Source organism: Erinaceus europaeus, chromosome 13 (assembly GCF_950295315.1).
Source record: "Erinaceus europaeus chromosome 13, mEriEur2.1, whole genome shotgun sequence".
Classification (NCBI taxonomy): Eukaryota; Metazoa; Chordata; class Mammalia; order Eulipotyphla; family Erinaceidae; genus Erinaceus; species Erinaceus europaeus.
Window position 1 is genome coordinate 3,988,037 of NC_080174.1, and position 27,216 is coordinate 4,015,252.

Below are 27,216 nucleotides of genomic sequence, written 5' to 3' on the forward strand. Positions count from 1 at the left end.
TTTTTTCTTGACAGAGATGAGAGGGAGAGACAGGGAGGCAGCTGTAGCACTGCACCACTGCTCATCAGGCTTCCCTCCGGCAGGCGGGGCTGGGAGCTTGAACCCTAGTCCTCCTGCCTGTTGACGTGAGAGGTTGGGCTCATGTCTCAGTCTGTGTCCCAGACACCAGCAGCTGCTTCCCAGACACTCCCTGCCACCCTCAGTGCCTTCAGAGCCAACTCTTTTGTTGTTGTTGTTGCTGCTACTACCAGGGCTCAGTAATTCCAGCTCTGTGGAATCCACCACTCCCAGTGACCATTTTTTTCTTCTATTTTACTTGATAGGACAGAGAAATTGAGAGGGGAGGGGTGACAGACACCTGCAGGCCTGCGTCCCCTTCAGGTGGGGACGTGTGTGCTTAGCCCCCCAGAACTGAGCCGTAGCCATGTGCTTCCTGGTATTCCTGAAAACACCAGAATGGGGAGGATTTTACTGTTCCCACAAATTATCTGATGGATTCATTTTGAGACCCAAATGATCATCTGCTTTTATTATTATTATTATTATTATTATTTGTAATTACTGTCAAGGCTTCCATTGAAATGATAAAGCCTGACTTCCTCCCTCTTTCCTTCTTCCTTCTTCCTTCCTTTCTTCCTTCCTTCCCTTTTTTTTTTAACCAGAGCCCTGCTCAGCTCTGGCTTGTGGTGTGGGGGATTGAACATGAGACTTCGGAGCCTCAGGCATAAGAGTCTCTTTGCATAACCATGATGCCATCTACCCCCACACTCCTATCTCGTTCAAAGATGTGACTTGGCCTCTGAGCGTACACACACACACACACACACACACACACGAACACGAAAGGAGGAGAGGGAGAGAAAATAAAGGTAGGCAGGCACTGTTTTTAAGGGAAAGAGCAGTGGTTGGGGCCTGCCTCGTGCCACGCTCCAGCTCCAGCTCTCCTGTGACTGTGCAGGGGAGTCTGACGGGCCCACGCCACCGTTTTCCCGGTGACCCTGTGACTTTTCTGCTGTGGGATTGCGGTGGGAGTCCCCAGAGCTGACTTTAGAGAATCAGCCTCCACAGGTAACTTCAGATGTTTTTATGAGAAACGTTAATGTTAGTCAGGTTGTAACACTCCTGTGTTTTGTTCAGATAAAGCAGGGGCCTTCTTGCCTGTCACTGGAGGCTTTGTCCCCTGAGTCCCCAGCTGATTTTCCTGTCACTGGGGAGTCTGTGTTGGGAAAATTCGATATGCTTGTTAATAAGCTGCTGGAGAGTTTGAAGCCGGGGATTTAGAAAGCTTTTAATTTATCCTGAGCTCGCGTCTGGAGGGATCACTGGGCAGGCAGGGTAGGAGCTGCTCTGAGGGAGTCGAGTGAAGTGTGGTGTCTTCCCTGTGAGCGGTGGCTGGCGGTGGCCCCGAGAGGGCTGGCTGGGAACTGGCGGAGCTGGGTTCCTTGGAGGGATCCATGCCTGCCGACCCCTGCTGTCAGCTGGGCGGGGTGGAGCTGGTGGCCGTGGGGACAGACGGGTCGGCACTGGAGGATGGAGACAAAGATTTGGGAGTAGTCACTGGGCACAGGCCAGATTTGGGGGCAGAACATCTATAGGGAAAACACAAAAGTGAAGGGAAGGTCTTTGTTGACTGTACAGTGAAAAGAGGAAAAGACGAGGAACAGAAACACCAGAGACTTAGAAGAATGTCAGGCCGTCAGAAGAGAGAGCTCGTGTCTGCAGGGTGAGAGACATTTCTGTGCAGGAGCCAAAGAAGCCCTGAGAAAGTGGACATTGTTCATAGGAACGTGGACGGAGTTAAAGGAGAACCAGTTCCCGTGTTTGGTTTTTAGTAAGTGAGGCAGAAAAGCTGCTCCGGCTGTCACTTGGCTTTGGGTCGCAGGGAATGCAGAGGGGCTGCGGGCTCTCCGAGTCACAGCAGGCTGTCAGAGACCCTCGGGGACAGTGCGGGCTGAGTCTGGAGTCTCGTAGAGAGGCCACCTTGGTGCCCGCCACCTTGGTGTCCAGGCCTCCGCTCTTTGCTGAGTGTCCCTTCACAGCTGACACGCGCAGCTGGCAGAGTGACAGACGTCCTGCTCAGGCCAGGGCCACCGGACACGTGGGTCTCTCCAGGGCAGTGCTGCGAACCGCCGTGGGCAGAACCGGGCCCCTCCGCTCAGCACTCCAGATTGTGGCCCCAGCCAGGTGTCCCCACTGTCCGAACTCCCCAATATCCGAGGACTGACTCGGGGCACCTGTCCAGTGGGTACTTACCGTGGCAGCGGTGTTGGCGGATTCATGGGAGTCAGCGCTGCCTCCGCGACCTGTGAGCTGGGTGGCCGTGGTGGAGGTTGTGGCAGGGCCGCGGCTTGGATCCTTGTGCTGGGGTTCGACTTCTCAGGAGGGAGAGGAGAGGAGGGAGGTAGCAGAATGCTCACACACAGACGTCCGCCCGCGGCCCCCGGCTCAAAGGGCTAGTCCGTCGCATCACAAGAAACCAGAGCAGAGTCGCAGTGCCGCCCATGTCCTCGTTGAGTTTGTGTCCTGAGGGGCCGGGGAAGGGCCCGAGCTCCACTCTGACACATGTGCCCCAGGGATGGAACGAGGGGCCCCACTTGGGCAAGTCCTCTGTGCCGCTACCCAGCCCCCTCCCAGGCTGAGGCCCCCGTTCATCTTTGGGACAGTATTAATTCCGACCTTTTTTTCTTTAAAAGATATTTCACTTATTCATGAGAGGGAAGGAGAGAGAGATCCAGTGCCCCACCCTGGCGCATGGGTGAGACCCAGCTCCGTGGCTTTGTTCTCTGAAGTGACTGCCAGCGTCAGCTGTCTCTGTTGGTGCGAGAAGCAACGCCGTGCCTGGAGGTGACGAATGTTGCTTGGTCTGTTTTTCCAGGTGGAACATTGAGGATTTATGCCGACAGTTTGAAACCAAATATTCCCTACAAGACGATTCTCCTGTCTACCACGGACCCGGCGGACTTTGCTGTGGCCGAGGCTTTGGAGAAGTACGGCCTGGAGCGGGAAGACCCCAGGGAGTACTGCATTGCTCGCGTGAGTGCTCGGGCTCAGTCCCCGCTGTGCGGCAGAGTGTCGGGGGGGCTACTGCATTGCTCGCGTGAGTGCTCGGGCTCAGTCCCCGCTGTGCGGCAGTGTCTGGGGGGCTCGTGGTGGGGGGCGGGCAGAGCTGCCCGTCTGAGATCGCAGACCGGCAGGTGGTAACTGTGAGCAGCAGAAACACACGATTCAGTGACGAGGCAAAGGGACAGGGATGACGGTCTCCCGCCACTGTGCGCCGGGCCTCGCTGTGGTAAACTGCTGCTTTGGTGCGCTGCTGTCTGAGAGGGCCGCGAAGTCAGCTGGCAAACCTCTCAGCCCTTGTGTGGAGCCAGCCTCTGGTTGGAATGCTTGTCGCCTGTAGTGTCTTGGCATTTGGTTTTGACTGAAGTGTCCCCGAGAAGTACAGGGGAACTGGGGGACCTGGGGGGGGGACACTTTTCCTCTCACCACGGCAGGTGATCGATCCAGTGGTGGACATAACGTGGCCGCTAGTCTGTGCTCCCCACCTGGGCGGCAGTGTGGTGAGCCCCACATCTCCACATGCCTTTGGTGGTTTTCCTCGGCTTTTGACCACAGCCCCGTTCTGTTCTGGTTCTTGGTGTTGCTGGCCTTGAACCTGGGACTCTCACATCCGCGTCCTGTGTGCTGGTTCTTGTGGCTGTCTGGCCCCAACTCCACGTGCCCGCGCCCTGCGGCTCCCTCGGTTGGGATACGTCGCCTCCTGCCTGTGTCCCACGAGCTTCTCCGGTTCCCTCTGCGGCCTGTCCCTTCTCCAGTCCTGGACTGCACACCGGTGGCATTTTCTGGGACTTTGCGCATCCAGCCGCATGCAGTGTCTCTCCAGCATGGCTTCTGGAGTCCCCTTTGTGGTGAGGGGCTCGGCAGCTGTGGCGTGGCTGTGTCGCGGTCAGTTTGTCCCCGTGCCTGCGGTGTTTCTCATGTAGCTCCCGGACTGACAGCTGCTCTGAGGAGGGGCACAAGTCTTCCTGGAAAGCACTGTCACCTAGAGACTGAAGCAGACACTGGGCTTGGTGCCACTTTCCGAGAAGCTCTGATCCAACTTTGCACTCGTCATAGGTGGCCCCGGGCTGGCCAGGTGCAGTGGGTTATTTGGAACGGTAGCCACTCGACCACAGCGGCGTGTCATTCTGAGGAAGCAGGCGTTGAGTTCCTTGACGGTGGGGCATGTGTCTGTGTGTCTGTCTGCCTCACACATGAGCAGCGGCAGCGCCACTGTGCGCCCGGCCGGCCCTCCTGCTCGCTGATCAGCAGACGCTACTCCTTGCTGCAGGCCGGCTCGCTCATCTTTAAAAAGCCGCCTCTGATGGCTCGAATTCTACTGAACTTTGTCTTCTCCAAGACTCTAGGTTTTGTTTTTTTTAACTCCTCCGAGTTTTTTCCTGAAAGTGCTGAAGCTCTTTCTAGTCAGCGTCCGCATGTCCTGGGGGTCTAGGCCAGGGACATCTTTCTTCCTCCCGCAGCCAGCTGGCCCGGCATCATTCTGAAAAGGCCAGAATACTTCTGTTGACAGCCCGGCCACCTGTTACAGAGGAGCTGCCACACGTGTCTGTGGGTCTGTCTGGGAGCTGTGTGCATGTCTGCCCCCGCTCTCCCCAGCTAAGACGCCAGAGTGGATCTGTAGCTGGGTCTTGAAACGCCACAAAACAAGCGGGAAGCCTGCTCACCAAGGAGCGAGAGCAGCAGGCGCGGCCTGGGGTGGTGGGGCTGGAGCCTCCGCTCGCAAGGCCTGCGCTCTGCCTCGGTGCCACCTCCGGGCCTGTTTCGCGGTCACAGAATGGCTCTGCTTCTGGCTCGCCGGACCGCGTGAAGACATCAGAGTCGGCTCGTGGGCTTCTCCGTGAAGCCGCAGAATGGGCGTGCTCGGCACCGAGCGGCCCAGCTCTCGGCGTCGCCCGGACGGCTCGGGCCTCCGCCTGACTCGTGCGCCTTCCTCCCCGGGCCTGTCCCGGGCTCCGGCCCCGCTTGGTGGCCTCTGGGGAGCTGCGGGCGCGCTCTGGAGAGACCTGGCCAACCCGTAGACTTGCAGCTCCTTACCGAAAGCTGACAGGTTGTGCTCGGTCAGAGAGAGACCTTTCGCTGAGACTCCCAGTCGGGAGCAGCCCGCTTCCCTCCGCCGAGCATCGAGACAGCAGCAGGTCCCCGGTGACAGTCCAGTGAGAGCACGGGAACTCCGTCGGGCTGCAGGACGGCACGCGGGCAGAGAGCACGGAAGCCGTGGGCAGCACCCGCAGGAGAACGGGGCCCGGCACCCGTGGGGGCTGTGTGCCGACCGCACGGCGCCGGGCCGCGCTAGGGGACGAGACTCCCCGGAGCCGCGGGTGGCAGCGCGCACGGCCTCCCGCCCAGAAGACCCTCCTGCTCAGGGAGGAAAGACGCGGGCTGGCTCCTGGCCCAGCCTGAGACCCCCGGCCCCGAGCTTCGTGGGGGGCAGGGGAGACTCGGGAGACCTTTGGAAATGCCTCTGCAGCGAAAGGCAGCCCCTCACCGACCGAACTGTGCCGGCAGATTGACGAGACGGTGCAGGAAGCTGACGGGGCCGGGTGGGCGCACCTGCTTACCCGGGTTCAAGCCCTCAGCTCCCGCTTTGCAAGGCGAGAGCTTCCCGAGCGGTGAAGCAGGGCTGCAGGCGTCTTTCCCTTCTCCTCTGTCTCTGTCCAATAAGCTATATGGTGAATGAAGTTTTAAACAAGAAGCCGAGAGATGAGGACGTCATTCTGAAATGACCCCGGTGGCTTATACCCGGACGTTCAGAGAAAGAGCTCGTAGAAACCAGGAAGAATCAGTGACTGAGAGGGAGAGAGAGCGGAGACGATGGCAGCGAGAGTGGCATCTGAAAGGGGAGGGGTGAGGAGGGAGAGAGGAGACTGAGGAGCCCTGTAGGCTGAAGCTTCCTGGAAGGAGGACCAGGGACAGACAGACAGATGGAGGAGACGGAAAGAAGCAGGTCGTCAAAGAAGTGCCGTAGGAATATCTCTTGCGACTGCGCAGTTTTGAGTTTAGGTCGAGCAAGACCCGGTAAGGCGCAGTCAAGGCGCGGTCCCCGGACGCGCAGAGAGCTAGAGACGGAGTCTGGTCCGGAGAAGAAGACTCGAGTCCCGAAGCGATCAGGGGCGGGACCAGCCCCGGGCACACCGCGGCCACAGTGGATCCGAGCACCGGGAACTGGAGCTTTTAGCCGCAGAGCAAGCCGGCTGCCCGCCAGACCAGCACCCGTGTGAGGGGGTGGTGTGAGGGGCCTGAGTGCCCACCCTGCGGGACCGCGCACACAGGCCCCGCCTCAGGAAGGCGCCTCTCGGCAGGATGGTGCGGGGAGACAAGGAGGCAGGTGGGGTTCCTGAGGAGAGCCTAGCCCAGGGCCGGGACCCCAGGGGAGAGGGGGAGCACTGAGGGACAGTCTGGAAGGACACGTCATGGACCGGAGGCTGAGGCTGGTGCCGAAAGGACTCTGAGCCGACCCGGCAGAGGAGACGGCCGAGGGGTCCGGCACCAGCCTACGCCTGGCTACCCTGGCGCCTGAGACATGGGCCAGACCTGGACGTGGGGCTACAGACGCTCAGCCAGCGCCCTGCTTGGGAATGAACTCAGCGTCAAAGCGAACCGCACAGTGCTGTGCTCTGCAGAGTGGCAGAGAGAGTGGGAAGAAGGGTGTGAGGCCGCACTGTGGGGAACATGAGAACCACTGCGCACGTCCAGCACAGAATCGGGGGGAACCCCAGTCATTGCGAATGTTGCGACCCATCTTGGATGGAGCAAGAAGAAATCATGTTGAGTGGAATAAGTCAGAAACAGAAGGAGGAATATGGGATGGTCTCACTCAGGCAGAAGTTGAAAAACAAGATCAGAAGAGCAAACACAAGCAGAACCTGAACTGGAGTTGGCGTATTGCACCAAAGTGAAAGACTCTGGGGTGGGTAGCAGGGGGCGGGGGAGAATACAGGTCCAAAAAGGCTGACAGAGGACCTAGTGGGGTTGTATTGTTATGTGGAAATCTGGGAAATGTTACGCATGCACAAACTATTGTATTTACTGTAGACTGTAAAACATTAATCCCCCAATAAAGAAATTTTTAAAAAAGGGAAAGTGTTATCATATTCTCAGGCAGAGAGACGGGACCTCTGAGGCTGGGGTGCAGGAAGCCGTGTCTGTTCCACCGGCAGACCCAGCGGGACCCGTGTCCACAGGAGACGGCCCCGGGCGCAGTGGCGCTGCCCTTTGTACAGAGATCAGCCTCCATAGTGACACGCGGCAACAAGCGTAACCAGTTACTTTCCTCTTTTTTGTATACAGAGAGTACACTTTGTTGGGGTTGTCAGCAGACTCTTTCAGAAGGAGCAGAGTCTAAGGCCATTTGGGTGACAATAAGAGAAAGCCCCATGTGTGCTGGGAGGAGGGGAGGAGGAGGAGGGGGAAGAGGAGGAGGTGTCCACCAGAAGTTGACCCTTGCTTTTCACTCTTTAGAAGTTAACCCTTGCAGGGCCAGGCGGTGGCACACCTAGTTAAATGCACACATCACATTGTGGAAGGACCCAGGTTCAGGTCCCCAGTTCCCAGCTGCAGGGGAAGAGCTTCACGAGTGGTGAAGCAGGGCTGCAGGTGTCTCTCTGTCTCTCTCCCTCTACCTCCCCCCCCCCAGTTTCTCTCTAACACATTTTTATCTTATTATTATTGGATAGAGAGAGATAGCTGATAGAGTGAGAAGTGTCCTGTGGTTTGATGATTTAATTCTACAGTGACCGTTTTGCTTTACCTCCCCAACAGATCCTCTCTGCCCATAATCCTGAAGCCTCACTGCTTTTCCCTTCAGGTGATGCTTCCTCCAGGAACCCAGCATTCCGACGACAAAGGTGCCAAGGAAATCGTACTTGACGATGACGAATGTCCCCTCCAGATCTTCCGGGAGTGGCCGAGTGATAAAGGTACAGGCAGTGCTTCGGTCGGGCGAATTCCCTGGTGGGCGTGTGGCCTGAGCTGCCGGTCCGCAGGAGCGTGGTGGCCAGACGACTGGTGGCCGGACTGCCCTTTCCGCCTCCGTCCTGTCCCGTCCCGTCCCGTCCCGTCCCGGACTGCCGGCTCCCAGGGCTCCCCAGGGCTTCGAGGCTGTGAGTCTCACCTGGAGACGGTTGGTGCACAGGGAGTGTGGAGCCTCGCCGGGTCTGGCAGTGGGAATGGTGACCGCCTGTTGCTGAAGTCGTGGTCTCGGCGCGGGTCGTGAACTGGCGGTGTTGGGACGTGCTTGTCCGCAGGGAAAGCTCCCCCCTCCCCCACCCCGCCCGACTGACCCGCGACTCGGGGATCTCACAGCCAAATCTATTTTCCTCTGTCCAGACAATTTCCCCTGAATACAACAACTACTGCTGTGCCGGCTACTTGTTCCTGTGATTTGTTTACTTTTTTATTGGACGAGACAGAAATTGAGAGGGCAGAGAGGGAGGCAGAGAGAGAGGAAGAGAGGCAGGCCTTCAGCCCTGCTCCACCTCTCATGAAGCTCCCCCTGCTGGTGGGGACCAGGGGCTTGAACCTGGCTCCTTGTGCTGTCACGTGTGCACTCAACCAGGTGCGCCACACCGGTCTTATCTTTTGAACAGTGCGAGTCCAAAGGTGATGTTTCTGGTGGAATATGTGTCTTGCTGTAGGCCAGTCGAGGGTCTTTGCGTCAGTCACAGCACTGAAATGTGTTGCCAGTGAGCCAGTGTTTAGATGCACACTGGCAGTTCCACAGCGAACCTGTTCAAGAGGCCGGGGGTGACACCCAGTAGAGTGCATATATTACCACACACAAGGACCTGGGTTCAAGCTCCAGGTCCCACCCGCAGGGGGAAGCTTCACAGATGGTGAAGCAGGACTGCCGATGTCTCTTTCTCTCTCTCTGTCCATCACCTCTTCCTTCTCAATTTCTCTGTCCTATCTAAAGAATTTAGAAAGAAAGACGGAAAAAAGTGACCGTCAGAAGCAGTGAATTGGCCATGTAGGCACCACACCCCAGTGATGACTCTGGTGGTAATTAAAAACAACTATAAAAACAGTAAACTGTGGGAGCCAGGCAGTGGCACAGTGCAAAGCGCAGGGACCGGCATGAGGATCCCCGTTTGAGCCCCCGGTTCCCCACCTGCAGGGGGAGTCGCTTCACAGACTGTGAAGCAGGTCTGCAGGTGTCTGTCTTTTTCTCCCCCTCTGTCTTCCCCTCCTCTCTCCATTTCTCTGTCCTGTCCAACAGTGACGACATCAGTAATACCAACGATGATAAACAAGGGCAACAAAAGGGGAAAATTTAAAAAAAGTAAACGTGCTTAGTGCTTTTCCTCAACAGTATGAAGTTAGACATTACTGAAGTCAAATGCTTTGATTCCCTTCAACTAGATCGGATCAGCTAGAGTGTGCGTGTGCGCACGCGTGTGTGCGCGTGTGTGCGTGCGTGCCTGTGCCTGTGTGCATGTGCGCGCTTCCTGATTTTCAGGCTGTTCACCAGCATAAACATTTTTTTTTCTTTCCTAAAGCCATGTCTTTGTCACCAGCATGTCGTGTGCTCTGCTAGTTATAAATATGAAAGGATCTTGGGGAACCTGCTTGCTAGGGCTATCTGGAGCTCCCCGAAACACCCGGTGGACAGACTCCCACTGCCGCCCGCTGGGATGACCTGCGTGTGTGGTGCTCCCCGGGCCGGGGCAGCCACCGCTAGGCCGTCCTCGCCCACAAGCGCCCCCTTGCTGTCTTGTTGCAGGGCTTCTAGTCTTCCAGCTGAAGAGGAGACCAGCGGACTACGTCCCAAGGAAAAGTAAGAAGCACGTGGATGGAAAACCGGCTCGGGGAAAGGAGAGAGTCGACGGGTCTGCCTACGGCTCTGCGCTGCCCCCCGAGAAGCTGCCCTACCTGGTGGAGCTAAGCCCAGGTGAGAGACCCTGTCTGTGTGTGCCCCTCACGGCCTCTGCCGGCTGTGGGCTTCCCTGTGGTGACTGAGGAAAAGTGGCGACCCCCGTACGGTGACATTTGCTACAAAAAAAGGAGCCCTTAAGGCCCAGGGTGTAGAGCAAAGTTGACGGCGGTGTGCACTGTGCAGACAGTGTCTGCAAGCCGCGTCTGTGCTCTAGATGGTTCCTGAAGCAATTCTCCTGCTTGAGGAAGGGCACTTGCTCACAAAGCCACTTCTGCTACTCATGCACATTGTGGTGTTAGTCTTCTAGACGTTTTATTTGTGGAACTTGCAAGCCAGAACTAGTATTAAGCGTCAGCGTGTAGGTAGAGAAATGCGTCCCGTTGTTTAAAAAATGTTTCGTGGGGGCCGGGCGGTAGCACAGCGGCTTAGGCGCACAGGGCACAAAGTGCAAGGACTGGCGTAAGGATCCCGGTTCGAGCCCCCGGCTCCATACCTGCAGGGGGGTCGCTTCACAGGCGGTGAAGCAGGTCTGCAGGTGTCTTTCTCTATCTTTCTCTCCCCCCCCCCGTCTCCCCCTCCTCTCTCGACTTCTCTCTGTCCTGTCCAACAGCAATAACAACAGTAACAATGACAGCAGCAGTAATAACAGTAAGAGCAGCAGGATGGGAAGGATGGCTTCCAGGTGCAGCCACCGAGCCCCAGCGATAACCCTGGAGGCAAAAAAAAAGTCACACACACACACACACACACACACACACACACACACACACACACACACACACACACTTACGTAATGCGCGCTTGTCGGAAGTAAGACGTCTGACACGGTTTCTGGTCGTTGACCTCTGGTCGGTTAGCACACGGCCCCTGTCAGAAAATGCCGGGGAGGAGAGTACTGCACATCCCGGCCAGAACTGCTGTAATAGCGTCCAGAGAATACCCGGGAGTCGCTGGAAAGGAAGCCAGTTTACCTGTGGCTCCGACAGGGACGGCACTCCCCTCACCTGGCTCTGGGTTTGCTGTTCCGCACCAGGCTCGCTGAGCTCCTGGCAGATGAGACGGCGCGGCCGGCCGAAGCCGAGTTGATGACCGCAGCCCAGCCGGCCAGGGCACGGGGGCGCCTTAGACTGAATCGTGCCGGGCAGCGTTTCCACCTCGTCTGGGGGCCGTGGGGACCCTCCCCAGGTCCGTCCGGGTCGGCGAGTGGGAAGTGAGCCTGCTGCCGCCCCAGACCCGGGGCCTGGACGTTGGGGCTGCTCCCTCTAGCTGCCTCTGCCGGTCAGAGACCATGCTCGTTTTTTTTTTTTTTTCTTGTTCTTTTTTCTTTTCCTTTTTTTTCCTTTTTTACCAGAGCACTGCTCAGCTCTGGCTTGTGGTGGTACAGGGAATTGAACCTGAGACTTTGGAGCCTTAGGCATGAGAGTCTCTTTGCATGACCATTATGCTATCTATCTCTGCCCAGAGACCACGATTGTAAGAAGAACGCCGATTGCCTTCTCTGAACTCACTTTGGTGTGTGTGTGTTGAGCAGCATCGGGTCAGAGACAGTTGCTCAGTTCAGCCCGGCCTGTGGGTTTCAGGTGAAGGGCGGCCAGGACGTGCTGGCGTGGGCTTGGCCGGGCTTCGGTCCGGGGCTCAGCAGGTCCGACTCGGCCCCAGCAGAGCCGCTGTTTCCACCACGGCTTCCTGCTTGTGGCTCCCCGGCCGGCCGCGGGAGGCCCAGATCCAGGCCCTGTGACTCGCCTCTCCTTCCCTCTGCTGCCTCAGCCCCCTGCTCCTCCCTTGACTCAGTCCTGGCTGCAGAGCGGGAGGCAGAAGGGCCCAGGGCCGGTCTGAGTCCCGCAGAGGCCCGTCTGCTCAGCACGGCACGTCAGCCCTGCCCTGCAGCCTTGCTGCCGTCTCAGTCCCGGCTGAGCGCGTGAGCTTGGTGGCGGGAACACACACCCTCGGCCGCCTGTAGGGCCACGGGGCACCGGCCAGCCAGTGTCTGCGGGCAGGGTGGGTTCTCTTGTTCCTCGGGGTGGGGACGTGCTCGGTGCCACCGCCACCTGGGTGGCCTCTGAGAAGAACCCGGGCACTCACCTGCTGTCTGTTCTGCTCGACAGTCTCACGGGCATCCCAGACCCGCCGCCCGGGCGCCTCCTTTCGCTCCTCTGAAGGCCTGTCACTACAGCTCACCTCTCCTCTCTCTCCTCTCCCCTCTCCTGTCTGCATGGCCTCTGTCCTGCGACGCTGCCTTCACCTGGGTGCTGTGCATGTGTGCTGACCCCAGGGAGAAGGAACCACTTTGCCTACTACAGCTGTCACCCTCACGAAGGTAACGACCCCCGTCCTGCGCTTTCTGCCCCCGCCCGGCTCACCGTGTCCGCTTCCCGACTGGGAGCCATTCTTGCCTGCAGTGTGGGGACTGTTCTCCCAAAGGAGCAAAAGTCCAAGTTCGGACCTGAAGGAGTTTGATCTGCTCATTTGCTCGCATCTAATAAGCACCCACCTCCAGACTTGAGCTCGTTTTGCAGAGACAGCCAGCTCGTGTGTGCGGGCAGAGTCCTGCGTGTCGAGGTGCCCGCCTCCCCAGCCAGACACCAGGACGGGGAGAGGGAGGCAGAGGGAGGGCAGGGCGGGGCGGGGCTGTGGCTGCTGCCAGTGGTCCCAAGCCTGCACGTCCTGGGGCGGCGAGAGAAGGGGGGCCCGTGGGCAGGGCTGTCGGGGCTGTTGGGAGACCCCTGCACTCTGCGGGCGCCCCTGCCACGGCCACTCCTCTAACACAGGCCCTGTGGCCTGCGCCTCAGCTTTGCCGTCACGCGTCGAACTAACATCAGATGCTTCCCTGGTCTCTTTATTGACCTTCAGCGTTTCACCTACTTGTGGTGAATTTTTTTCCAGACTGTTCAGAGTGTCTTTAGATATTAGAGGGTTTTTTTAAAAACAAATAAATGATATGTGTTTTGATGCTCATATGCGCATAAAATTTGAGACTTTGTGATATTTTATTACCAAGGAGGGTTTTCTGACGTTTTTGTGTATTTTTTAATTTTTTTATGCTGAATTTTTTATGCTGTGAGACGTGGAACAACAGGGAGCAGCACATTTGCTTTTTGCTTGTGTGCATGAAACATCACCGTTGCGAGTCACCAGCTGTCCCAGTGGTTTAGCCTCTGTGCCAGTTCAGAGACAGACAGTCACTTCATTGGCTTTTTTTTTTTTTTTTTTAACCAGTAGGTTCAGTGAAAATACTGACTTTAACATTCATGTTTAATCAGCTTCAAAATATCCTTGACAGTTTCTTTTTTCTTTTGTTTATCATCTTTGGGATGGTGCTGCACCCGTCTATTTTTTTTTCAGGGAGAAAGGGAGAGAGCGGGTGGGAGGGAGAGAGAGAGAGAGAGAGAGAGAGAGAGAGCGCGGGTGCTACAGCGCTGAAATTTCAGTGTAGCGGGGCTGGGCCTGAATCTGGCTTGTGCACATGGCCAGGTAGCGCGCTGAGCCGGCAGCCTGTGGGCAGGAGACCCCGCTACCCCAGCGAGCCTCCGCCGGCGCGCTGACTCCACAGTCACTGTGTGCTCCCGCGGGGCCTGGACCGCGGTGCCCAGGTGGGCTTTGCGGAATCCATCGCCCCCAGTGCCCGGAGGTGCCGTCTTGGAAAGACGTGTGCCGTGTGCAGCGCGTGCAGGGAGGACAGTGCCGCGCTCTGTGGCAGTGCGGATGGCGCAGTGCAGACCTGGGTGCTCGCTCTCAGACACCAGCGCACTCTCCTTCCTACCGTCTCAGTTTCTTCGGGTAGCCCGGAGATAGCGACACGACCTTCCGCCTGAGGGTCCGGGGTGCGCCCGCCCCAGCAGAGCTGCATCCCGAGCCCCGGCCCGGCACGCTCCTGGCTGGCCCGGTGACCAGAGAGCGTCTGGCAGCTCAGGCGGCTCCTGGGGGCGAGAAGGCGCGAGGCGGGTGGCAGGAGAGTCCGTGTCCCGCGCACGCGGTGGAGAGACGGCACCCACTTTGGCTGCCTGCCCGGGCATTTCCCCGGTGGGAGGGAAGGAGAGCGGGGCCTGGGGCCCCCCACCCCCTGCAAGCAGGCCGCCCCTCCTGGCAGTCCACTGGCGGGGAAGTTCTCAGCCAGCCATGGAGGCAAGAAATGGCATGAAACCCGAAAGCTGTCTCCCCTGCCAGCCCACCCCCCCGTGCCCCCCCAAGTCAGCACTGGCGTCAGGGTCATGTGGGAGATGGCTCAGCAGACGCGGTGCCGGGCCTGACCCCGGGGTCGGTCCTGGAGACGGGGCGGGGGGGGGGGGCTATGGGGTGGTCACAGAAAGCCCACCTGGCCTGCCGCCGGTGGAGGAGGGCCGGGCTCCCCACGTCCCTGTGCCCCGCCATCCGGGAAGCACGTGGTGGGCCCTGAGTGTGAGGCCTCGCGGGAGGGGCAGCCGCGTCTGAGCGCCTGAGTGCCCAGCAGAAGCCGACGCGCTTGTTTGCACTGGCGTTTTCTTCGCGGCCATCGGAGCCCGAGCTCCTTCCCTGGAGAGTTCCTTCAGGCCGCCTGGGAGCTGCGGCGGCGGCTCTGACCCCTGGGGTAGCCTCTTGGTTCCTTTCTTTGCGTGAGCGGCTCCGGCACTAGACTAGCCAGTGAAGCCCCTGCCTTCTCTCCCACAGACGGTTCCGACTCCAGAGACAAGCCCAAGCTCTACCGCCTGCAGCTGAGTGTGACTGAGGTGGGGACAGAGAAGTTCGACGACAGCTCTATCCAGGTGCGGGGCTGCGGGGCTGCGGCGGCCGTCCCAGCTCTCCCCTCGGCCGGGGCTCGGGCCTGGGGCGCGGCAGCTGCTCTTGGCCTCCCTGTGACGAGGAGGGTTCGCGTCCCTCCTCCAGCTCCCTCATCAGATCTTGGATCTCACAGCTCCCCTCAGACCGTTCGTCTCTGGAAGTTGTGGGGAGTTTGGGGATCTGGCTCTGTGACAGGAAGGCAGGAAGGAAAAGGAAATAGTGGCTGCCAGGAACTGGGCACACAACCCCAGCAACAACCCTGGCGGCAGTAAAATAAAATATAAATAAAATATGGGCATAGTTCCACAGGCCCGTTTCAGGCTAAGGGAATTCGTGTCACTGATCTGACACCGGCCCACAGGCTCTGGGTAAGTGACGCTTACAAGTCAGCTGAGTCCGTGGCCTGAGGCAGAACTGTGGGCCTTCCGGCCGTGCGGTTCTCAGACATGGACTTAAGCTGCAAGTGGGAAGCGTGTCCCCTCGGGCCTGGTCTGTGCGGCCGCCTCTTGATTCTCCCTCCCTGGGTGAGCCGGCTCCCCGTCAGGCTCGCCCCTACACCTGTCCTGGACATGGCAGCGGGCAGCCAGCGGCTGGTCTGCACACGGCCACCGTCAGCCAGCACCCTTAATAGAAGTCACTTGCTAGAGACAAAATGACTTTGCCCTCCCTGCGACAAGATCCACTGAAAAGCACCCCAAGTTCCGGAGTGAGCTAAGCTTTACCCCGCGAGGAGGCCCACAGCTTTCACCCCCTCTCCCCCCGGCCCCCAGTTCCATGTCCTTTGTGAGAAGGGACTCTTTGGTTTCTTTTCAGTTGTTCGGTTCAGGAATCCAGCCCCATCACTGTGACCTCACCAACATGGACGGCGTGGTCACCGTCACACCCCGAAGCATGGACGCAGAGACGCATGTGGAAGGCCAGCGCATCTGCGAGACCACCGTGCTGCAGAGCGGCATGAAGGTGCAGTTCGGGGCCGCCCACGTGTTCAAGTTTGTGGACCCCAGCCAGGACCAGGCGCTCGCCAGACGCCCGGTGGACGGAGGCCCGGTGGCCAAGGGCCCCCGACACAAGCCGGGGTGAGGCCGGGTGGCGGGGCGGCGGGGCTCGGGCACCTGTGCCTTGCTGTCCGCGGAGAGGCGTCTGCGTGGGGTGCGGGCTCGCGGTCGGTCGCTCGCGGTGCTGGGCTGGTCACGAGAGAAGGGAGCGTCCTCCCTTCAGCGGATGCGAGGCTCCGGCTGGCTTTTGAGCTGTTTCTAAGTTTTGTTTTTGAGCCAGGGCTCCATTCTTCTCGTGAAGGGTCGCCGTGTCGAATGCCGTGGCCCGCCCCGCTCTCTCTGGTGTTTTTCGTGGCTCGTGGCAAAGCTGCGGGGCTCCCCGGGAACTAGACGTGTGGCTCCACCCAGCGCCTCTCCGGGGAACTGCAGCACAGGAACATCCCCGAGACAAGCTTCTGGGTGTTGGGAGAGAAGGAAGGAGGAGGAGGAGCCCTCGGGTGGGGTGACACTTTAGAGAGTGCCCTGGCAGGGCGGGCAGCACTGCTCTGTAGAGAGACTGTCCTGTCGAGCTCGGCTCCAGGGTCCCAGGTTCAGCCCCCAGCAGCACTACCAGCCGGAGCTGAGCGGGGCTCTGGGAAGATGGGGGGGGGTGCACAGAACGCCGTGAGGCTGCTGTCGACGGGGCAGTGGCGTTGGGGAACTAGCTGCAGCCGGTCCTGGCTCAGAGCCACAAAGGGTCCCCGCAGTGGGACGGCTCAGCCTGCAGTGCCCGTGGAGCCACCTGTGGTCTCGTGGCGGCCTGCTGGGTTGCTGGGCCTTTTAGCCCCGACTCACCCTCGCCGGGCGTGAGCTGCGAGCCGCCACTCCAGCACGCTGGGCCTCTCTCTGTCCGGTGGTGGCAGCCCTGGCGGGGTGGGCGAAGCCTTCGCTTCATTTTCACTCTGCATTTCCGGCGCGGCTGTCCCGGGGCGGTCGGCTCCCCTCTGCGGGCTGGCTGGGGTGGGGGTGACCGGCCGCCAGGAGGCCCAGCCCTGGGCGCTGTTGCCCTCCGCGATTCCTTTCCGACTCTCCTCAGCACTCGGTCCCTCTGTCTGCGGGATCTGTCTCCCTGTCACCAGCCGTCCCCTTCAGTGGCCCACGGGAGCCGGTTTCTGCCGTGTGGCCCGGGGCCCTTCAGCAGTGTGGCGCCTGCCGTCTTGTCCGCGGTGCCTTTTTGTTCCGTCCCTCTGGGCCTGATGCTGGGACTCCCCTGTCCTGCCGCTGCAGCCCTGCACCTCCTTGGTGACACTGTGTGTGCGGCACGGCCGCTCTCAGCTGCGCTGCTGTCGCGCTTCCTGCTCTGGCCAGAAGCAGGGCCGGCAGAGGAGACACTGAGTTCCTGTTCCCACTGCCAGAGACACCGGGACTGAGCGGAGCTTCCCTTTCAGGCCACCGGAAGCCATCAGGACATTTCTGTGCTGTGACTATCTTGGCGGCGTGTGAGGACGTAGTCTCAGGTCTTTGTCACGTGCTGCAGACACTCAGGTTCAGACAGTCGAAGATACCGGCTTTTGGTTAAAGCTCTCTGTTCTTAGTGGGGCTTGGTGTCGTCGCAGGATGGTTTTATTTTTACAGCGAAGAATTGGAGGAGGAACCTGTATTTTGCCAATGTTTTTTTTTTTTTTTTAATTTTTATTTATAAAAAGGAAACACAGACAAAAACCATAGGATGAGAGGGGTACGACTCCACACAATTCCCACCACCAGAACTCCGTATCCCCTCCCCTCCCCTGACAGCTTTCCTATTCTTTATCCCTCGGGGAGCATGGACCCAGGGTCATTGAGGGTACAGAAGGTGGGAGGTCTGGCTTCTGTCATTGCTTCCCCAACTTGTCAGTGTTTTAACTTTATACCACTTCCTTGTTTCATTCTGTAAATTGGACTAAGTTACCATAGTGTCTTGAAATTAGAACATGCGCCTTTTAAAGTATTGTAGCAAGAGTGTTTGACTGTAGATTACTTTTGTTCAGAGGTATAGGAGGGATAGGCCACAGAGATAAGTCCCTGAGGAGCAGGCCTGTGTCACTGTGTGCACAGTCTGGGCTCAAACCCCAACAGCGCAGGGAAGCGTCAGGGCCGTGGTCTCTCCCCTCTCCCTCTCTGAGTGAAATGGCGCAGTGAAGTCACCCGGTGAGGACCAGCTCCGCACAGGAGAAGCAGCCCAGGAACTTGAGGGCCCCCCTCTTCTTTCTGAGCCTTCTGAAGACGCCCTCTCCCTCTGAGAGGCCCAGTGGGTCCCTCAACCTGCCCTCGGCAGCTCTGTAGAGAGAGTCTGTTGATAGCCTTTTTTTTTTTTTAATAATTTATTTCTTTATTGGGGAATTAATGTTTTACATTCAACAGTAAATACAATAGTTTGTACATGCATAACATTCCCCAGATTCCCATTTAACAATACAACCCCCACTATGTCATTCATCATCTTTCATGGACCTGTATTCTCCCCACCCACCCAGCCACCCCAGAGTCTTTTACTTTGGTGCAATACGCCAATTCCATTTCAGGCTCGACTTGTGTTTTCTTTTCTTTTTTTATATTTTATTTATTTATTTTTTGTTGCCCTTGTTGTTTTATTGTTGTAGTTATTATTGTTGTTGTCGTCGTTGTTGGATAGGACAGAGAGAAATGGAGAGAGGAGGGGAAGACAGAGAGGGGGAGAGAAAGACAGACACCTGCAGACCTGCTTCACCGCCTGTGAAGCGACTCCCCTGCAGGTGGGGAGCCGGGGTTCGAACTGGGATCCTTATGCCGGTCCTTGCGCTTTGCGCCACCTGCGCTTAACCCGCTGCGCTACCGCCCGACTCCTGTGTTTTCTTTTCTGATCTTGTTTTTCAACTTCTGCCCGAGAGTGAGATCATCCCATATTCATCCTTCTGTTTCTGACTTATTTCACTCAACATGATTTTTTCAAGGTCCACCCAAGATCAGCTGAAAACGGTGAAGTCACCATTTTTTACAGCTGAGTAGTATTCCATTGTGTATCTAGACCACAACTTGCTCAGCCACTCATCTCTTGTTGGACACCTGGGTTGTTTCCAGGTTTTGGCTATTACAAATTGTGCTGCCAAGAACATATGTGTACACAGATCTTTTTGGATGGATGTGTTGGGTTCCTTAGGATATATCCCCAGGAGGGGAATTGCTGGGTCATAGGGTTGGTCCATTTCTAGCCTTCTGAGAGTCTCCAGACTGTTCTCCACAGAGGTTGGACCCATTGACATTCCCACCAGCAGTGCAGGAGGGTTCCTTTGACCCCACACCCTCTCCAGCATTTGCTGCTGTTCCCTTTTCTGATGTATGACATTCTCACAGGAGTGAAGTGATATCTCATTGTTGTCTTGATTTGCATTTCTCTGACAATCAGAGACTTGGAGCATTTTTTCATGTGTCTCTCGGCCTTTTGGATCTCTTCTGTGGTGAATATTCTGTCCAAGTCCTCCCCCCATTTTTGGATGGGGTTATTTGTTGTCTTGTTGTTGAGTCTGGCAAGCTCTTTATATATGTTGGTTATTAAACTCTTATCTGATGTATGGCATGTAAAGATCTTCTCCCATTCTGTGAGGGGTCTCTTGGTTTGGGTAGTGGTTTCTTTTGCTGTGAAGAAGATTTTTAATTTGATGTAGTCCCATAGTTTTATACTTGCCTTAGTCTTCCTTGTAATTGGATTCGTTTCATTGAAAATGTCTTTAAAATGTATGCGGTAAAAAGTTCTGCCAATATTTTCCTCTAAGTATTTGATAGTTTGTGGTCTAACATCCAAGTCCTTGATCCACTTGGAATTGACTTTTGTATTTGGTGAAATACAGTGGTTCAGTTTCATTCTTCTGCATGTTTCAACCCATTTTTTCCAACACCATTTGTTGAAGAGACTCTGCTTTCCCCATGTAATAGTCTGGGCCCCTTTGTCAAAGATTAGATGTCCATAGGTGTGGGGCCTCATTATAGCCTTTTTTTAAAAATATATATTTTTCATTTATTTATTTCCTTTTGTTGCCCTTGTGGTGTCAATAGCCTCTGTATCAACAAAGACGACAAGATGTGGATGAATCTGTAGAAAGTTTTCACGCTGTGTTTCAGGCAGGAAGGAGCCTGTCCCCTCCCTCCCTGTGACACTGTCAAGCCTGGGTCTCCGGTGGGACGAGGGCCCCGAAGCGTCCACAGCTCACTGCTCACTGTCGGGCCGCCTCCCTGTGCCAGTCGGCCAGTCGGTGCTGGAGCCGCCGTGCCAGTCTCGAGTGTCAGCACGCAGAGCCAGAGCGCGGGCGTCAGCCGGTCCCGGTCCCGGTCCGAGTCCAGACGGCGCGGCCCCTGTGCCCGGCGCCGACTGGGACTCCACTGCGCCCCGCGTCCGGCCTTTGAACTCACTGTGCGCTTCTCCGTCCTGCCAGGGTTGTTCAGGAGACGACTTTTGACTTGGGAGGAGACGTCCACAGCGGGACAGCGCTGCCGGCCAGCAAGGTGGGTGGCCGTGTCTGTCTGCTGGCCTGTGGGCTGCTCGCTCCTCGCTCCCCACGTGTCCTGTGGGGACCCGACCCTCCACCTCGTGACCCCTGAGCCGTGCTGTGGTGACTCTCCGCTGGCCGCTGGGTGCTGGGTGCTGGGTGCCCCCGGCTCCTCCAGGGCCTGTGCGCCCGGCGCCACCCTCCCGCTGCTCGCTGCTCGGCTTCTTTCTGCCCTCACTCCGGAGCACCTCCTGTGTGACAGCGCCCCAGGCCCGGCAGCCTCCACGTCTGACCTGCCGGGGCCTGGCTCTGCACCTGTCACCCGGGAGGCACAGCGGCCCCAAGAGAAGCAGGGACTGGGGGGCGGGCAGTGCACGGCCGGCCCTCGGCTCCGCTCCGGCCCGCGGGTCCCAGCCCCTCAGTGTCCCGTGTCCCTCTGCCCCCAGAGCGCCACCCGGCTAGACGGCGGCGAGCGGGGCTCGGGGAGGCCCACGGCGCGCGCGGAGCAGCAGGACCGCCGCCGGCAGGACAGCAGGTGAGCCGCTCGTGGGCGCGCCATGCACGTGGCTTCCCCGCCTCACCTGTGCGGACCGCTCGCCTCCACCGATGGGCCGGCCCTGCGCGGTGACCCGAGGCCTCGGGCGCCCAGGGGCCACCGCCCCTTTGTCGCTTGGACAGACAGCCGTGGGGGGGTGGGGACGGGGGACACCTGCTTCCCGCTTCAGTTCTCACGATCGGGACCGGGACCTCGACCCCGGGTGCCTGCCCACGATGTGTGCGCTCTGCCAGGTGCACCCCGCGTCCCCGTGGCTGTGAAGTGGCGCCAGCGCCCTGCACTGGAGCTGGGTGTCCAGACGCCTCCCCCGGGGCCGCGGCAGTCAGGGCTGCGCATCGAGTCATCTGCCCGGCGAGCCGCTTTTGATTTCAGCCTTTTAATTATTTGCCGAGACTTTGCTTCGCTACATTTGTTTTCTCTTTCCTTCCGCTTAGCCGTGGTAGTCAGCAGCCTCGCTGTGTCCACGCTTGTGTCCGAGCCACATTGTGGACAAGCCGCTCAGGGCGGGTGGTGCGGTCAGGAGGGAGTCCCCCGCTCCCAGTCCCGGTCTCTCCCCAGTGAGCGAGCGGGCCCTTGTGGTGGCTTCGTCCCATCCGGGCCGACGGGCCCGGCCGGCTCTCAGGCGTGTCCTGTAGAGGCCCCTGCCGGGAGGCTTCTCTCCCGAGCCCCGGTGGCCTCATGTCTGTCCGTGTCTCCCAGCCGTGCCATCACATTGTCCCTGGAGCCGTGGTGGTGGCCGCTGTGTGACAGCCGGAGTCTGGGCTCCCCTCACGCCTGGGTGGGTGGGCGGCAGGGCGAGGCGGAGGTGCCGCGGGACGGGAGCGCACGGGGGCCTCAGACCAGTGCTTCTGTCCTTCCAGAGCCCAGGACGCCCCCGGGCCCGAGCCCGTGCTGCCTGCGAGCGTGGAGTTCCGGGAGAGCGGTGAGTCCCGCAGGCCCCTGCCCTCCTCTGGGCTGCTCCGCCCGGCCCTCACGTTTGTCATTTTGTCGTCCCTGCTCCTCCCTTTTGCACATCCTCACGTTTTGTCATTTTGTCCCCCTGCTCCCCCCTTCTGCACATCCTCACGTTTCGTCATTTTGTCCCCTGCTCCCCCCTTCTGCACATCCTCACGTTTCGTCATTTTGTCCCCCTGCTCCCCCCTTCTGCACATCCTCACGTTTTGTCATTTTGTCCCCCTGCTCCCCCCTTCTGCACGTCCCCTTATAGCCGAGGACTCGTTTCTGTCCGCCATCATCAACTACACCAACAGCTCCACGGTGCACTTCAAGCTGTCGCCCACGTACGTGCTGTACATGGCCTGTCGCTACGTGCTGTCTGGCCAGTACAGACCCGACGTCGGCCCCGCCGAGCGCACGCACAAAGTCATCGCCATCGTGAACAAGATGGTGAGCATGATGGACGGTGTCATCCAGGTAAGTGGCCGGTGCCCCAGCAGCCCTGTGAGCTCGGATGGGATGTGGCCCGAGCCGGCCTGCCCGCACCCGAGTGGCCGCTCCTAACTGGCTCGCTGAGTAGCGCCAGACTGAAAATAGCGTGTGCGGCCTCCTGTCTCCTGCAAATGGCAGATAGGCCCTGCAGGGTGGCACACTGGCATCAGAGAGACTTGCAGCCATCCCGAGACACTGCGCCTTCTCGGCGCTAAGCCATAGCCAGGGACTGACGTGATGCTGACACGGCGTAAAGCTGGGCGCTCTCGGGGGCCTTCTCGGTGCCCCTCGGCAGCCAGCTCCTGTCCTGAGCCCAAGGCGCTGGCGGTGGCCCAGGCAGAGCCTCTCCCTGGAGCAGGGCTCCCCTGCCCTCCCCAGTCCCGTCCCTGCAGCCACTGCCTAGAGTTTGCTGTGTATGTGGTGCTGGGAACGTACCCCGGACTTCCAAGTGTGGGCCACTGAGCCACCTTCCCAGTTTTTCTGTTCTCTCTCTCTCTCTCTCTCTCTCGTGTGTGTGTCTGTGTGTGTGAGAGAGAGAGAGAGAGAGAGAGAAAGAGAGAGAGAGCGCTCAATTCCCTTTCCACCATCTGTGGGCTCCTTGGTGCTCAAGACCCAGGGCCTTGAGCGTGGCAGGCGTGCGCTTTGGCCCCTGCACCCCTCACGTTTCCCTGCACGTCTGCAGGGACAGTCGGGTCTCTCCAGCTCACGCGTGGGGTTTGGCCCTCCTACCTTCCTTCCCCGTGAGCCGGGTCGACAGCCTCACATGAGTCTGTTCAGCAAACTTCAGGGGGCAGTTGTCTCGTTCCCTATGGATACTCTCCTAGCTAGCAGACTTGGCACAGCGAGCTTTCTTACAGAGAATTTGAAGAGTGAATCTTCAGAAGACTTTAGAAGTAAATTTATAGTTTTTTTCTTTTTAAATTATCTTTATGTTTTTGATAGTGACAGGCAGAAATTGAGAGGGAAGGAGGAGATAGAGAGGGAAAGAGAGACACTTCCAGCCCCTGCTTCACCACCCGCAAAGCTTTCCCCCCTTGCAGGTGGGGACTCGGGGCTTGAACCTGGGTCCTTGTGCACTGTAATGTGGGCACTCAACCAGGTGAGCCACCTCCCGGCCCCGCAAGATTTTTTTTCCTGTTTTTGTAAGTTCGATCAAAGTACGTGTCAGTCCTGTTTATAAAAATTGTTTTGTGATACCCAGTAACTTGACTAGGTAAGTTTCCTCCGGCCCTTTGAAGCAAACTCATCTTACAAGTTGCCTCAGAATTAAACGTGTTTTTGGATTTGGTTCTTTTATCTTTTATGATATGGATGTGTGGAGCTGTGATTCCTTTGCCCAAGTGAGGGAAGACAAACAGGAACGCCAGTGTGTCTGGACACCCTTCCATTACTCTCGGTAGTAGTGTGTTTGCCTCTAGAAACAAAGGTGGTTTTCCTCTTTAGTCGCCATGTTTGGATTGCTCCAAGCTGCTCCAAGCCGTGAAACTCCTGGCCCCATGCTCCAGCAGCCTTTTCCTGAACGAAACTGAGCTGCCCAGCGAGGCACCACGGCCACACACTGGCCGCCAGAAGAGGTGCAGCGCGTGGCCGCAGGGATCAGGACGCCCTAGAGAGTCCGCTGAGGCGGGCCAGTCATGGGGATCCCTGAATCTGTAAAAACCTACTTGCACTAAGCAAGGAATTTACTTCCTTTTAGTCGGGGTCTAGTAGGAATGTTTAATGCACTTTAACCCCCCCCGAGCTTCTGAATGTTTGTTTGTTTGTTTCCTTTGGTTTGTTTCTGTTGGCCTTTGGTGTCCTCTTCATCCTTATCAGTCCAGGGGAAGAGGCTTTCTCTCTCTCCCGTGGCTACAAGTAGTCAGACGCTTGCGGGCCCGGGGCCCTTTGTTAATCTGAAGAGTGTGCCGTGTGCCACTGCGGCACCCTTCCCTTCCCGTGGCGCTCCGGGTACCCCTTGTTCATGCCGGTGCCAGCGCCCTCGGGAAGACCCTGGGAACAAGCCTCCCTTCCCGAGTTGCTTCAGAACCACAGATGGGCGTGTGACTTGGGGACGGCGTGACCGAGTGTTGTGACTATGTCGTGCCTTCATGTCAGTGTTTTGATTTTCTTTTCTTTTCTTTTTTTTTTTCAACTGTCGTGATTGCTTACGAGTCTCTTTCTCTTGTTCTGCTTGCCCTCCCCCGTCTCCCCGTCTGTTTTCCTCCAGGAAGTAGACCAGGTTGAGCAGGTAGGACATTTCCGCTAGGAGCTGTCCAGCTCTCTTGGCTTAGCTGAGCCGCCATGCTGTTTCCATGTCACAGCACAGCGCGCCAGCAGCGGGCCCGGCTCCATAACCCTCGCGGCGGGCGGCCGGGACACGCGGCACTAACCTCACTGACCGCGCAGCTCTGCCGGCATCTCACCCTTTCTGCTTGCTGCACTTTGAGCGCGGTCTGAAATGACCAGAGTTCCGTCTCTGTCTCCCATTCCCCTGTGGTTCCTTCCCTTTGGGTCTCATCTGAGGCTGCCTGGCCTGCACATGTCGGGATAGGAGGCCATCCGTCGGTACTTGATACCGAGTCGCCAGGCACCTGAGCCGGTGACCGAGTATCGGGGTGGCTGTGGGTAACCCCAGGTGTGTGCGCACCTCACTACCAGATAGAGCTCAGCCTGCAATCACGCATGCTGTCACACGGCATCCTCCACCCTGCCCGCACGCGTAACCGTGACCGCTGGACCGCGGGCGCAGGCCCGCCTGCAGGGCGCCTCTGCCCCTGCTGTGTGCACACCGGTCCCCCTGCGGCTATCTGGTATCTGTGCGACCTCTGGTGGCAGCGGGAAGGGCCTGGTCTGTCTCCAGCAGCTTTCAGAGAGCATCCTGCTTTCGCCGCCCCTGCCGCGCTTGTCCTGTGGCCGGCTGGCTGCTCACGCAGCGCCCTCTGTCTGCAGAAGCAGAAGAACATCGCGGGGGCGCTGGCCTTCTGGATGGCCAACGCGTCCGAGCTGCTCAACTTCATCAAGCAAGACCGAGACCTGAGCCGCACCACGCTGGACGCCCAGGACGTGCTGGCTCACCTCGTGCAGATGGCCTTCAAGTAAGGGGCGGCGTGCCGAGTGTTAAGAGGCCTGAGCCTATCTGAGGCAAGGCTGCCTCTCTGAGCGAGTGGATCAGAGCCGCTGTGCTCCGTGAAGCCCGCCACGAGCGTCCGTTTTCACGCCAAGTGCTTGTTGGCGGCGTGGACCGCCGTGCACGCGTGTGCCGTGCTGACCGTGCCGCTTGGCGTCTGTCTTTCCAGGTACCTGGTTCACTGCCTGCAGTCAGAGCTAAATAACTACATGCCGGCCTTCCTGGATGACCCAGAGGAGAACAGTCTGCAGAGACCGAAGATTGGTTAGCACATCCTCTCCCTCCATTCTCCCTCCCGCCCTCTGCTGTTCAGCTGTACTTAGCATTTTTTAAGAGAGTATGCTTTCACTGCCATTTATTTTGTTTAGTAAGAGCTTTTATTTGGATGTGTCAGGGGCATAGTATTTTTTTATTTAAAGTCTCCTAGCCCTAGCCCAGCATCCTGTGGCAGCTGGGGCAACTTCAGTGCTGTGGGTTCTCCCCGTGGTGTCTCCTCCTGTGGTGTCTCCCCGTGGTGTCTCCCCCCGTGGTGTCTCCCCCCGTGGTGTCTCCCCTGTGGTGTATCCCTGTGGTGTCTCCCCCCGTGGTGTCTCCCCCCGTGGTGTCTCCCCTGTGGTGTCTCCCTGTGGTGTCTCCCCCTGTGGTGTCTCCCCGTGGTGTCTCCCCCCATGATGTCTCCCCTGTGGTGTCCCTCTGTGGTGTCTCCCCTGTGGTGTCTCCCTGTGGTGTCCCCCTGTGGTGTCTCCCCTGTGGTGTCTCCCCCTGTGGTGTCTCCCCCTGTGGCGTCTCCCCCTGAGCCGTTCCCCCTTCTCTCCCTGGAGGCCAGCCTGGAGTGGTGGAACCCGTCAGCGGCCCTTAGGCCTGACTGGAGCGCCGGGCGGTTAGCTCCTTTTCCCGTGTGTAGCTTAGCAGCGCCCTCTCCTTCCTGTGCGAGTGAGGCTGGGGGACACCCGAGCCTGCGCTCCCGGCTGACGCCGCCCCGTGTCCCTGTCCCCACAGAGGACGTCCTGCATACGCTGACGGGAGCCATGTCCCTGCTGCGCCGCTGCAGGGTCAACGCCGCGCTGACCATCCAGCTCTTCTCGCAGCTCTTCCACTTCCTCAACATGTGGCTGTTCAACAGGCTGGTGATGGACCCCGAGTCGGGGCTGTGCTCCCACTACTGGGGCGCCATCATCCGGCAGCAGCTCGGCCACGTGGAGGCCTGGGCTGAGAAGCAGGGCCTGGAGCTGGCCGCCGACTGCCACCTGAGCAGAATCGTGCAGGTGCGTGTGGGAGCCTCGGGGTCCAGGCCGGGCCCTTGAGTTGCGGGGGCTGCTGTGGCCAGGTGTGGGCAGCTGGGTCCCCCCTGCGCAGCCTCTGGGCAGTCTCTGCACACCGGACTTTATGTGCCCTTGTCTCCGGCGCCCCAGGCCCGCCCCCCTCACCGCCTCACCGCATAGCAGCCCCTGTGCACAGATGTGCCCAGGCCACACTGAGTGCAAGGACACCGTCCTTCACCGCTCTGGCGGGTGCTGTCTTCACATAGGACAGTGCCTTCCCGTTCTGAGGACTGTGGACTTGGGGCTTCGACATCGGGGTGCGGGGGCCTCCCCAGAGGAGGTGACAACCATGGGGATAGAATTCCTTACAGGGCTCTTCCTGTGGAGATCAAGAAGAGAAACTTCATAATCTCGCCGTTAGTACATTAAAGGAAACGGTCAATTTATCAATGGACAGTGACGAACCAAAAAAAAACAAGAGTCATAGAAGGAGCATTTAGTGCACAGAAAATAGAGAGAGGAATCTGGTTCCCACCACAGAGGGAACCAGCAGGAGGGGCTGGGAAGGAGGCAGGGAGAGAAGGGAGGGAGGGAGGAGGGAGAGGGAGCCAGTACTCCCGGTGTGAGTCCTTCTGGAACCTTCAGGCTGCAACTGTGTCTCTAACCAAGGAAGTGGGATCTTACTACCTCAGACCCTAGTTC

General features: G+C 58.4%; 1 protein-coding gene across 20 annotated transcripts in view; it reads left to right on the forward strand.

Annotated features, from left to right (window-relative positions):
• Positions 1-27,216, forward strand: part of AFDN (afadin, adherens junction formation factor) — a 97,207-nt gene that overhangs the window by 37,706 nt on the left and 32,285 nt on the right. For 9 of the 20 annotated variants that reach the window (XM_060205165.1, XM_060205152.1, XM_060205156.1 and 6 more), the window contains exons 6-19: positions 2,876-3,033; positions 7,865-7,976; positions 9,779-9,946; positions 12,204-12,248; positions 14,576-14,670; positions 15,500-15,762; positions 20,109-20,178; positions 20,609-20,697; positions 21,579-21,640; positions 21,926-22,131; positions 24,353-24,373; positions 25,075-25,220; positions 25,422-25,516; positions 26,252-26,517. In XM_060205165.1, coding sequence (XP_060061148.1) covers positions 2,876-3,033; positions 7,865-7,976; positions 9,779-9,946; positions 12,204-12,248; positions 14,576-14,670; positions 15,500-15,762; positions 20,109-20,178; positions 20,609-20,697; positions 21,579-21,640; positions 21,926-22,131; positions 24,353-24,373; positions 25,075-25,220; positions 25,422-25,516; positions 26,252-26,517 — 1,796 coding nt within the window. The remainder of the gene's footprint in view (positions 1-2,875; positions 3,034-7,864; positions 7,977-9,778; positions 9,947-12,203; positions 12,249-14,575; positions 14,671-15,499; positions 15,763-20,108; positions 20,179-20,608; positions 20,698-21,578; positions 21,641-21,925; positions 22,132-24,352; positions 24,374-25,074; positions 25,221-25,421; positions 25,517-26,251; positions 26,518-27,216) is intronic. The other 11 variants (XM_060205157.1, XM_060205163.1, XM_060205164.1 and 8 more) reach the window with 3 other exon arrangements.